At 57.9% G+C, this 12,377-nt stretch overlaps 1 protein-coding gene across 8 annotated transcripts in view; it reads left to right on the top strand.

The window, feature by feature from the left end:
* The window catches only part of GPSM1 (G protein signaling modulator 1), a 69,010-nt gene extending 56,633 nt beyond the window's left edge, over window positions 1-12,377 (top strand). For 5 of the 8 annotated variants that reach the window (XM_034067434.1, XM_034067433.1, XM_034067436.1 and 2 more), the window contains 3 exons: window positions 8,206-8,365; window positions 10,113-10,321; window positions 10,672-12,377. In XM_034067434.1, the coding sequence (XP_033923325.1) occupies window positions 8,206-8,365; window positions 10,113-10,321; window positions 10,672-10,857 (555 nt within the window). In that variant the 3' untranslated portion in view covers window positions 10,858-12,377. The remainder of the gene's footprint in view (window positions 1-8,205; window positions 8,366-10,112; window positions 10,322-10,671) is intronic. The other 3 variants (XM_034067435.1, XM_034067438.1, XM_034067440.1) reach the window with 1 other exon arrangement.

Here is a 12,377-nt window from a genome sequence, read left to right as displayed (position 1 = left end):
CATGGTGGGGAGGAGGGCAGATCTGCTGCAGGGGGAGCCTTGGATCACTTCCATTGCTGGAGAGGAGCGTGTCCTTCACTGGCAGCGGGTTTATAGGCACCTGTCTCCTCCATCACCTCCTACTCCTCGAGCTGCAAGTGGGGAGCGGGTGGTGCGGGCTAGTGGATGTAATAGGTGACTGGGAGTTGAGCACTACACATTAACCTTGGCTTCTGTGCTAATTAATCAAGAATATGGGTTATAGCCTTTAAAGCAATGGAGTTATTTCTGTTTAGCAAATTGCTGCTGCTCAGCTGAGACTCAACAGCTGAGCGTGGTCCTGCTTCCACCCCCCTCTGACTGCAGAGCAAATCACTGTGATGAGTTCCAGCTCCAGCTTTGCTGCTGGGCTGTGCTGTAGTGCATGGCCAGGTACCCAGCTCTGCAAGGGAGCATCAGTCACACTCCAGGAGCTCGCTGCTTGCTGGCATCTGCCTGTAACCTGAATGGTTTTGAGCAAGCAGTTTGGGTTCACCCTCACTTTTGGTATTTAAAGGATCCTGCAGGTGTTTTGATGGGCCAAACTGACCTCTAGAGCTGCCCATCTTCTCCCCTAGACTGGAGAGACTCCCCAGGAATGATAATGCTTCCAACTTGTCTCCTTGGCTAATCATTTAAGCTTCAAGGTGCTAGATCTGAGCTCGTGTGTTTCTATTAAATGGTGCCAGGGAAACCCAGCCTGGTGTGGTGAATGCTGTCAAAACCCAAGTGGAAAAGTTGCTACGTAAACTGCAGAGTATTGCTGGAGCTCTGAGGACTGTCTGAATACGCTGACTAATATAGCACCTCCTAAAGAGACACCAGAAGTAATCCCATGGATGCCCTGCTCTCAGCAGGGAGGGCTGCCCACCTGAGCTGGGATTCCAGGGTAGATGTAGCTGGAGGAAAACTGCTATTAATGAGGTGGTTGCTCAAAGTAGCCAGATCTGAGCAGGGCAGCACCCGCACTGGGGCCCTGTGAGGAGCAGAGGTGTCAGGAACACTTCAGACAGACACCCACATGGGAACACCATGTTCCTCCCCAAATGAAACCAAACGTGCTCCTGTCACCCGCTGCCGGGGATTGAAGGCAGTGGGGCATGTTCCCAGCAGGTCAGCAGTTACTGTATTAGGGAAGGAGGGAGCGTGGGTGAGTTATTTTGATTCTGTTTGAAACAATAAAGCCTGAGTTATTTGGAATCCTCACAACAGAACCAGCTTTTAGCCCTGGCGTTTATAGGGACGAGTGGGCGAGTTGTTTCAAGGGAAAAGAATCCTTGAAAGCAGGCCAAGGGAGGGTGATGATTTCATGGTGGAAGGGAAGCGCGGGGCACCAGTCCTGTGTGTGAGCAGGGTGTGCATGGGCTGGGCAGGTCACTGATGGGCACAGGGGTGCTAAGGGCACACTGGGGTGCAGGCTCGCAGCTCACTGGTGTGAGTGCAGGAGGCTGAAGCTGCAGGTGGATGTCTCATTCATTCTCCTTTGTTGCATCCTAAACCCAGATGCAAAATGTCATCTTCTGCTGCTGTTCCCAGCACCAGCCTCCTGTGTGGGCTCTGCTGCTCTGCCTTCTGCGTTGGTAAAATGTTCTGCATTTCACCCTCAATACCTGCCTCAGGTGTCCCTCTCACAGCTGTCCTAAGTCGACTCAGCTCTCCACATATGGGGCACAGGCTCAGTTCTGGTTCATAGAATCCCAGCCTGGTTTGTATGGGAAGGGACCTTAAAGCTCCTCCAGCTCCAACCCCTGCCACAGGCAGGGACCCCTTCCACTGGAGCAGCTGCTCCAAGCCCCTGTGTCCAACCTGGCCTTGAGCACTGCCAGGGATGGGGCAGCCACAGCTTCTCTGGGCACCCTGTGCCAGTGCCTCAGCACCCTCCCAGGGAACAGCTTCTGCCTCAGAGCTCAGCTCAGTCTCCCCTCGGGCAGGTTCAAGCCATTCCCCTTGGCCTGTCCCTACAGGCCCTTGTCCCAAGCCCCTCTCCAGGTTTCCTGCAGCCCCTTTAGGCACTGGAGCTGCTCTCAGGTCTCCCCTTCAGGAGCCCTCTCCAGGCTGCCCCAGCCCAGCTCTCCCAGCCTGGCTCCAGAGCAGGGATGCTTGAAAAGAGCTAAATTGAAGTTTAGTGTGTGAGCTCCCCAGGCAGCAGCTTAGTTTGAGGCCAGTTCCCTTCTGTACCGTGTGGCACCAGAACAAAGTAGGCTCAGGGCAATTGCCTTTTGCCTGCTCTGTCCCGATACTAGGATTCTGCAAGGTCGTGTGTTGGCCTCTTCTCTGGCACGTGACAGATGGGGCTGCCCCACAGGATGGATCCTGGCCAGCATCACTGCTGCTCTGGGGGGGGTCCATGTTGCATTGCCCTGCAGCTCTGCCTGTGTCTCATCAGCACAGGGTGTTTCACCACTTGTTGCTCAGAGCTTGTTTGCCCTGAGCACAGCCTGACCCGCTCCCCATCAGCCTCATGAGCACTGGTGGATCCCCAGTTCCTGACTGTGGCTGCCCCAGCCCTGCTGCTCTCCTTCAGGAGAGGCTTTATGCATCCGTGGTGCCTTGCCCTTGTGTCCAGGACTGGTGGGAAGTCCAGTGAAGCTTTGCAGCCCCTCTTGGGGATAGAAGGGATTTAGAGGCTGAGGCCAAGCCAGGAGTCCTGGTCTCAGGCCCCACACAGGTTCTGTGTTTCTGTGTGACTCCTGGAAATCAGCTCACTGTCATGGGAAGGCACAGGCAGTTCCCAAGAGCTGCACTGGTCCAGGATAGGGAAATTTCCTACTTTTGCAATGGAAAATGGGAATGAAAGGTAAGAGAACAGCATGGACAGAGCAGAGTGCAGCAGGGCCGTGTCCCTGTGCTGCCATTGCCCTGCCAGGTGGCCTTTGGCTGCTGCTTCTCTTCCCAGTGACCCATTTCATGTCAGAAACTCGCATTTCACACAGGGGAGGTAGGAGCAGCTCTGTGGCTGTTGTGGAGCATTCCCATCTTTCTGTGTTTAAAACCTTGTTGCAATTAGACATTTCCCTCTGTTAAACAGAGGTATGTTTAAATGAAGAGATGCTTATGGCTGAGCATCTTTGGCTCTTGCAATAGCACCAAAAAATCCTATATCTGATAATCTGAGGAGCAGGAGGACTATCGGGAGTTAAAAACGGTCCTTTGGTATTTTGGTGCTTTAAATCCGAGTGATCCTATTGTGTCTGTTTGTGCACAGGGCTTTCGCTGTGTGCTGCATGTGCCTGTGGAGCTGAATGTGTTTGCAGATGTAGTTAAGGAAAATTGATCCCGATCTATTTTTAAGGTACAGTGTGTGTGGTGGGTAGGAGGTGAGGAGGTGGAAGGAAAGCTAAATATTCACGTAGCTGCGCTCTGTGTTTGAGAGCATCATCTAATACCGCCGGGCTCGTGGCAGCGAGGTGAGGGCGAGGAGCTGCGCCGGAGCCCCCCCTTCGGGCACGGAGGCACCGGGAGGAGCGGGGCTGTCGCTTTAAGCCGCATCCCGCACCCAGGGGGTCACTGGGGCTGGCGCCGTGCCCCGCATAAATCCCAGCGCCGGCAGCCGAGCGGAGCCGGGCAGAGCATCCGAGCCGGGCAGCGCATCCCCAGGCTCTGCCCTGCGAGCTGCGGGCAGCCTGGCCCACGGACGGGGAAACGTGGCGGCCGGGGAGGAGCTGGCGGCTGGAGCGGTGAGTACAACTCGGGTTTGTTTGGGTTCCCTTCCATCCTCTGCAGGGAGAGCTGCACCGGGAGTACAGGGAGGAGGCAGATAGAGGTTTACTGAGGTTTGGGTATTGCCGTGTGTGCTTGGGGCGGGGGGAAGTTTTCAGTAGGTTCGTTTTGAACTCGTGTTATTGGTATTTTGTCAACTTTCCGGGGAGTGGATGCAGGCACAGGCTGCTCCGGGTCTGTAGCACGGCGTGGTGAGTGGGGATGGTGATGCCTGTGTCTGGCAGTGCTGCCTGGGGAGGCAGCGTGTCCAGCCCTGCCTTTGGAGGGACCTAAGGATTGGCACTGAACAGGAGTTGCTGTCCCTAACAAAGACTGGACAAGGCTCAGAGCTTTGCTGACTCTGAAGGTGATTGTCTCATCAAGGAAGGGGGACTCCAGCCGAGGTGTTGATGGTCAGGGACAGGGAGAGCCCCACTCCTGAGCCCAGTGTTGGTGCTCCAGACATTTCACCTCCCGGTAAAACAGGCTGCAGCTTACGGACAGGGATTTGCTTCCCTTCCTCTCCTGCAAACCTCCCCTCCAGTGCCTGTCCCAGGTGAAGCAGTGAGATGGGGACATCAGTTCCGTGCCTGATGCACCTGTGAGGTGAGGGCTTGGGGCTGTGGCCATGCTGGTGGTGCTGGTCCCTGCAGCGGGTTCCCCTGGGGTGAGGTTTTGGGGTAACGCAGGGATAAAGAGCCACGTGCATGGGACAAGCAGGGAACGGAGCAGTCTGGGATGAAGCGCTCCCAGCAGCACCACAGCCCCACTCCTGCCTGGTGGGCTCGATGCCGGCTGCTTTGAGAGGAGATGAGCAGTTGTGATGTGTCTGGTTTACAGAGGGAGAGGCAGATAAGGCGTTAGGATGTGTTGGAATGAATGTCTGCCAGCCTGGGCAGACAGACACCTGCTGGAACAAGGGATGCTTTCTCCAAGCACTGTTCATGGTCGAGAGGTTGGTCCTGGAGACCTGGTCCTGTCCCAGCTCTGCCACTGTGGGACTTGCTCAAGCCACTTCATCCCCAGGTTCTCTTCCCTGCACTAAGGTGAAGAGGAGGAATCGTGGTGGACACGTTTAAATGCCAAGGTTTTAATGCCCCCCCTCTTGGAGGGGGTGAGGGTAAGGACGGTTGTGTTATCCCTGAGCCTGCTGCTGCCCTCACCTTGTCCTTGTCACCAGGTCCTGCTCACAGGTAGGGCAGTGCTGTCCCCTTGGAAGGATGGGCAAAGCTGGGGGAGAAACCCTTCATCTTGACAGCTCTTTGCTGCTGTATGGGGATAGGAGGGAGAGGAAGGGGACCAAAGGCAGGGCAGTGCCCCATGGGGACGCCAGCTGTGAGGGGGGAAGCTGGTCTGTCAGAGGAGCAAGGTTTGGTCCTTGAGGTAGCTCCTGAGAGCATCTGCAGTTTGGTTTGGTGGGTGAATGGTACAGCAGGTGCTTGTGGCAGGAACCGCTGGGGATGCGCATGGCTCTGCCAGTGCAGGAATCCTCTGCCATGGTCCCTGGGTCCTCTGGAGCCCTGTCCCAGGGCAGGCTGTGGCTGTGATCAGATGGGCTTTCGGTTGGGCTCAGCAGTGACCATGCTGAGCCGCATCCCACCCCGGCCCATGCTGCTTCCCCAGCTGCCCGCACTGGTTTTAAACCGGGAGGGCAGCAGGAAGCTGTGGGAGAAGCCACCATTGCCAGAGCTGTTCACTGGGGGCATTGCTAAGAGCAGGAGCTGATGTGCAGGGGGGTGCAGCCAGGGCCGGCAGTGAGTACGGGCTGCTGGGGCAGTGCTATGGGGCAGAGAACCCCGGCTGTGGGGCCGGTGGCATTGCCCTGTCCACAGACTCACTGTGTGTGTGTGGGGCTGGGCACGAGGATCCTCCTCATCTGCCTGCACAGGGTCCTTGGGACCTCAGGCATGGGAGCACCAGGTGAGATTAGCATGGAAATAGTTAGCACATCCTCTGCTGATCCTGGGATAGGGCTCAGGAGCAGGAATGGGTCAGAGGAGCTCTGCTCTGCAAAGACCCTGGTGGGCAGCGGTGTCCGGGGGTAGAAACCCTGTGGGGTTGTGGCTTCAGGTGTTGGGAGCTGGGAAATGGTTTATGTCTTGTAATGAGGCCTTCACTATTTGTTTAATGGTTTTCCTGAGTCCGAGTGATTGCAGCCCCATCACCTCCTGCTTCTCGCTGCCTTCCCAACACCCCAGGTGTGTTTTATGCATCCCAAATCCATCCTGTCAGGTTAAGAAGTCTGTTCATCCACTGCACATAAATGTATGCAAAAGCCTGGCTGCCTGTTTCAGATGCACAAGTCCTGCTCCCAAGCTGCCCATCGTCAGGGTGCTCAGTGTTCCAGTGAGCAGCAGTGTCCAGGTGGGAAATGGGACTGAGCTCTGATCCCTGCATATGGGACCTCCTGGGACATTGTCCCTGGTGCTCAGGGAGCAGGAGCAGCAGCTCCACACTGGTCACACACAGGGAGAGGTGTGTGTGTGTCTGGGTGACCCCTGCAAAGCCCTGGGTCCCTCTGCCTGGTGCAGATGGGGCTGTTCTGCCTCTGTGCCCATGGAGGAGCAGAGGCACATGGCACAAACAGGGCAGTTGTGGTGCTAGAGGCAGAGGATGGGGGATGAAGCCAGGCAGGGGCACCAGCCGTGGGGTGAAAAGCGGTCTCAGGGCTGTAAACCACAGCAGTGCTCAGGAGCCATGCAGGGCTCTGGGTCCCGGGCCCATGGTGACCGCTGGCTCTGTCTGTGTGTTAGGGGATGCCCTGGCTCTTGGGAAGCCTCAGGACCATCGTGGCTGTGCCAAGCACTGGGCAAGCACAGCTCAGTAGCAGATGGTGGCTCCAGGGTGTGAGTGTGCATCCATCTGCCCTCACAGCTCCTTCCTCGGGGCTAGGACAGACTGGGAGTGGAGGGAGCCGAGTGCTCCGTGTGTCTCATCAGGGCAGTTTAATGAGAGAGGGGCCAGCCTGGGGCAGGCTTTGGCTGGAAGAGCAGCACCCATGTCCCGAGCTGGCCCCGAGGCACCAACCTGCTGCTGCCATGGGTGCTGCAGCCCTGTCCCAGCCCGCCCGTGCTCCAGCTGCTCCTCAGGCTGCTCAGAGCATCCTGCCTGCTCCCAGGCTCTGAGCAGGGATCCTGGTGTGTGGAATCACCGCATCCCGGTGGGATGTGCACAGGGACAATGTGCTCTGTGCCGGGGGGAAGCCCTGAGCTGGGGCTCTGATCCTGCTCCGTGCAGGGCAGAACTTCCCCATGGAGCAGGGGCTGCTCTGGTTCACCCCGTGTGGTGTGGGGAAGCTGGGGGGAGGCTCAGTGTGAATGAGCCGGGAATGTGGGTCATGGAGCTGGGGTAGGTGTGGTGCATCCTCGGTTCCAGCTCAAGCAGGCACAACTGTTGGTGGCTCAGAGGGTCTGAGCCGCGGCTTCAGCAGCAGCTCAGCACATGGGGAGAGGTGAGAGGGGCTTCTCCCCTCCCTGATCCGCTCCCACATTGCTCGTGTTCCTCTCTGGCCCGCTGCTAATTTTGACGCTGCCCTAAATAGAAGCTGAGTGCATCTCATCTGCCTTGCTTTGCATACAGGAAAATTGGTTTCCTTCATTTACTGAATCCAACTCGTGGCTTTAACCCGCTCAGCTCAGGTCTCTCCCCACTGCAGACCCCCCCGAGGGCCTTCATGTGCCCCAGCGCAGAGCTCTTTGCTGGGGATGGCACTGGAACCGTTCCTGGTGGGGCTGGGAGGGCTCCGGTGGAGCTGGGCAAGGGGCTTCACTTCATGAGCAGCTAAGGGATCCCTGCTGGGAGGTCAGGTGCTCGGGGATGGCTCTCCCTGTGCTCTCCATTGGGATGTGCTTCCCAGACTGGCTGCCCCCAGCCCCACACTGCGATAGAGCTGAGCACAGCCCCAGTTGTAGGAGGGTCTGGTTGGTTGCTGTTGGGGTATCTCCTCCAGCACACAGTGGGAGCAGCTCAGCACATGGACTCATCCTGAGCCCAGCAGGTGCCCTCTTATTGCTGTTGGGTTTATATCCCGTTCAGAGTGGCTCCTTGGGAAGATCTGCTCTTCCTGCTGCCCTGGGCTCTGGGATCACTCTCACAGTGTGTGGCTGGACCCAACACGGAGCTTCCCAAAGGCTCCTGAGCCCTTCTGCCCACGATGTCAATGAATCCCTGCAGGGCACAAGGCGCTGGGGCTCTGAGCAAGAGCTCTTCCCAAAACCCTGTGAGTTCTGTGGTGCTTGGAGCTCGGTGCCTGTCAGGGCTGCGGCTCCGGAGCACCGAGGGAAGCACTGGGGAGCAGAGGCCTCGAGAGGTTAAACTGGGGCTGGAGCTGGGATGTGCAGTTCTGGAGCCAGGACACAGGCACCGAGCGGCCGCGGGCCCGGCCGGGAGCCACAGGAACAGAGCTGGAGCGGGGCCGGCGCCAGACGGAGCCATGGGCACCGGGAGCTGTCTGAGCTCTCCTGACTCTCTCCTTTGCTGCCTTCCCAGAAGATCAGCCGGAGCCCTTCGGAGGAGGAATGTTTCTTTGACCTGCTGAGCAAGTTCCAGAGCAACCGGATGGACGACCAGCGCTGCCCGCTGGAGGAGTGCCCATCTGAGGCTGCAGAGGCAGCGGCCACAGCGGTCCCTGCGCTGGGAGAGCGCATCTGTGAGTACTGTGTGTGCTATGGGAGTGATGCTGCTCCCCTGGCCTGGCCCAGTGCTGTGGTTCAATGGGAATCTTGGGCTGTTTTCCCCAAGCCTCAGCTCTCTGAACTGAGCAGCCCTTTGGCAATCCCCGTCCTTATTTAAGGAAGGAAGAAACATTCTTATGTTAATGGTTGCTGAGGGAAAGGCTGGAGAATGTGAGCTGAGGCTTGGAGAGTAAGAGGTGCAAAATACACTTGGGTTTCCTCAGTATGGACCTTTAGAGGGTCTCGCCTTCGGAACACAGCGAGGCTGGCACAAGGACCTGGGCCTCTGCCAGCATCTCCAGGACGAAGGTGCTGATGGTCAGTGCTGAGGGAGCCCACAGGGCTGGCTCAGGCTCCCACACAGCTTCAAGGGCTGCCAGGATTCCTCATAGGGTTGCCATGGAGGAAAGGGTCTGGAGTTTGTACAGCCCTTGGTGATGGGTGCTCTGTAGGAACAGAGAGGCCAGAGCGATGCAGCCTGCTCCCCATAGGGAGAACAGGGATAAACTGAGGCAGTGTCCGTGAATGGATGGGACAGGAAAGGCAGCTCCGGGCTGGGTCTGCGCTTCAGGTTTGTGTCTTTATTGCAATGCAGTGTTGAGGACCTTTGTTTAAACAGAAAACAGCTCAAACGTGCAGGGTGAGGCTCAGTCACCACCACACGGGGCTCAACCCCCTCACTGGAGCCGGTGGATTCATTTGTTTCATAATGAACACTGAGCAAGGACAGGAGAGGAGACCCTGACATCCCTCGAGTGCAGCAGGACCTGCGGCCGGAGCCTGCTCTGAGGAGCGGTGCTGAGCAGGGGCTGGGTGGTGACGTGGGGCAGGTTGGGCTGTGAGAAGGGTTCCATCCACTAAAATGAGGGTGTGAATGAGCAGTGTGTTTCTGGAGCCGTTTTATACAGGAGTGTGTTTGGAGGCAGGAGCCAGGAGCTTCAGGGGCTGTGTTTGAAAGCTGGAGCTGTCCACGGAAGGCACAAGCAGGCACAGGATGGGTTCAGCTCTGGTTTGGTCTCAGCCTTCTGGACACGTTGCAAGGTTTCTGTGTGAGCTGAAGGGGAAGAAACTCATCCTTGGGTCAGTGCTGAGGTTTATGCATTGCTGGGACTCTGGAAGGATCCCGTTGTGCCGGGAGCACCCTCTGCTCGTGTGCTCTGTGCTCACTGGGACAGGGCTCTCACAGTTCTGTGCTTGTCCTGCTCTGAGCACAGGGGCTGTTGTTCAGGAGCTGCCAGGAGCCAACAGGCTCCTTCCACTGAGTGCTGCCCAAGAGACATTCCCAGCACTTGCTTTGCCCAGATCCCAGCCCAGATTCTGGGCTGTTTGAAGCCCTCCCTTTTGTCACTGCCCCACACAAGCCCCTGGTGCTTGGTGAAGAGCCCCCTTTGTGCTCACCCTTTGTGCGGGGCTGCAGCCCAAGGGAAAGGGAGTGCGTGGTTGCGGAATGGGGCAGTGGGGTTTGCTCCCTGGAACACTCGTGCTTTGAGGGCAGGGTTCTGAGGTCGTGTCATGGGCACTGGGATTGTTCCCACTCCCCTGTGCAGGGTGGAAGATGCTGCTGGTCCTGCAGGAAGGCAGCGTCCTGCCTGGCTCAGCCCCTGCCCGGCTCAGCCCCTGCCCCTCAGCCCCTGCCCCTCAGCCCGGGGGTTGTGGTTTGGTGATGAGGATTTGGGTGTCCTGCAGAGCCATGACCTGCCCCTTGCTCCTCTCCCCCTCCAGCACAGTCCTCCCTGATGGCATCTCCGCAGACAGAGGAGTTCTTTGACCTCATTGCCAGCTCCCAGAGCCGGCGCCTGGACGACCAACGAGCCAATGTGGGCAACCTGCCTGGCCTGCGGATAACCCAGAACAACCTGGGGCACCTGCGTGTGGAGGGGGATGCTCAGGAGCCTGGGGATGAGTTCTTCAACATGCTCATCAAGTGCCAGGTACCAGCACAGGATGGGGACGGGGATGGGACAGTCCCACCATCAAGGGGGGGGGCACTGGTTTCTTCCACACAGGCAAAGGCCACCCCTGACCCCCACCCTGTGCACGCAGGCAGGGCCCTGGCTTTGCCTCCAGGCCCTTCTCTTTAAGGGCTGTGCTCGGTCACTGCTCTACAAGGGAGCAGGTGGCTGCAGAACCCCCTCTGCGGTGCCCACAGGGGCTGGCTCTGCCCCGATGCTGGAGCCACCAGCTCCATATCCCCAGCCAGGAGCCCCCAGCCCCAGCCCTCACCTCCACACCAGCACTGTCCTGTCCCCCCTCATCCTCACACCCGCTCTCCCCCCTGCAGTCTGCCAGGATCGATGACCAGCGCTGTGCCCCCCCGGACTCCATCCCCCGTGGCCCCACCATGCCTGATGAAGACTTCTTCAGCCTGATCCAGCGCGTGCAGGCCAAGCGCATGGATGAGCAGCGGGTGGATCTGGCCTTGGCACAGGAGGCGGCAGAGGAGCGGCAGCGCTCTGGGTCCAGCTAAGGGCTGGGCTGGGGCTTGGGGGGGCTGCTTTGGTTTCATTTTGTTCCTCATAAAGAAGTGTGGGTGGTTTCGAACCCCGGCTCCTGCACGGCCACAGCCTGTCCTGCAGCTGCAGCTCCAGCACTGCCCGGCTGCTCCCAGAGGTGCTGCAAGAGGCCCAGTGGATGGGGGAGTTTTTAAACACGGGGTTTTATAGGACACACGGACCCTGTAACACCGGGCACAGCACGAGGGAAGGCAGCTGAGGCAGCCCCGTTGCTCATCACCTACAGTCCCAGGAACTTGTGCTGGCAGCCAAGCAGGAGCCCAGCACCAGTGGTTTGCTCCAGCCTCCATCCCTTTATTTCCACACTTTAATCGGGAAGGGAAAAGCATCTTTTCCAGTTTGAAGCCTTCGTGTCTCGCCTGCATCACGAACTGCTCCGGATTCTTCCCTGGACCTTCTTGCTCAGCTTTGTTCCTGCTACAGGAGGAAACAAGCCCAAGTGAGAGGACAGCTCAAGACAACCCCCCCAGCAGCCTTGGGCACAGGTTTGCTGAGGACTCTGCAGTGAGCCCTGTGCCAGCCCCTCAGCCTCCCCAGGCCCTGCTCACCTCTCGAGGACAGCAGCACAGCCCCACGGCAGGGCCTGGGAAGGGGCAGGGGGCTCTGCCCATCGGTTCAGGGCACACAGGGGCACCTCCTTGCTGCAGCGGAAGCCAGCGAAGCCTTCTGGCCCTGGCTTGGCAGAAGAGGGAAGCAGAACCTCCCCCTCCTCCCTCCGTGTCCCACAGCAGCCAGGGGTAAGGACCTGTTCCTCCCCAGACCAGCATGGAGCCTCTCCTGGATCCTGTGGAGCTTTTCTCCTGTTCTGACTCCAATGAATGGAGCCTCACAGAGCTCCAGACTCGGGTGCAGGCTGGGAAGTCAGTTCCACCCCACACACAACTGCCAGAGTCCACCTTTACTTCCATTCCTTCCCCTTTCCGAACAGCTGGAGAAGCCCAGTGAGGAAGGGAGCTGGGACCTGACTTCAGGACATGGAGTGTTGTCTTTTCTCTTCACCCCCTTGGACTTCAGCAGCTCCAGCACCAGGTTCTGCCCCAGCAGAGCTGCTCCTGCAGAGAACAAATCAGCACTTTCTGTTTGCAATGCGGGTGATGGAGACGTTTCCCACCAGCAGCAGCAATTCCAGCCCACAGACACTGCTCAGGCTCTCACCAGCCTGCACTGACCATGGAGCTGCTGCCGGGGAGCTCAGAGCAGGGGCCTGGGTTGTGGCTGTGACTGTGCTGACCTGGAACTGCCCACGAGGCTTCCCGAGGTGTTGATTATTTGCCATATACTTGAATGTATGAGCTTATTTATTTTTTACCTGTGCATTTGCTAATGTCATTTTCAGGGGGAATTTCACCCCCAGGTACTTCCTTTTTTTTTCTAAAAAATAATCTGCCAAATGAATTAATATATTAGAACTGGATAAAGCTCAAGGGGAGGGTTGTGCTTAATAAATATTTGTGTCGAAGCTTCAATGACCAAG

Source organism: Melopsittacus undulatus, chromosome 11 (genome assembly GCF_012275295.1).
Source record: "Melopsittacus undulatus isolate bMelUnd1 chromosome 11, bMelUnd1.mat.Z, whole genome shotgun sequence".
NCBI lineage: Eukaryota > Metazoa > Chordata > Aves > Psittaciformes > Psittaculidae > Melopsittacus > Melopsittacus undulatus.
The sequence above is the reverse complement of the archived record's forward strand: the minus strand, read 5'-3'. Positions and strand labels throughout refer to the sequence as shown.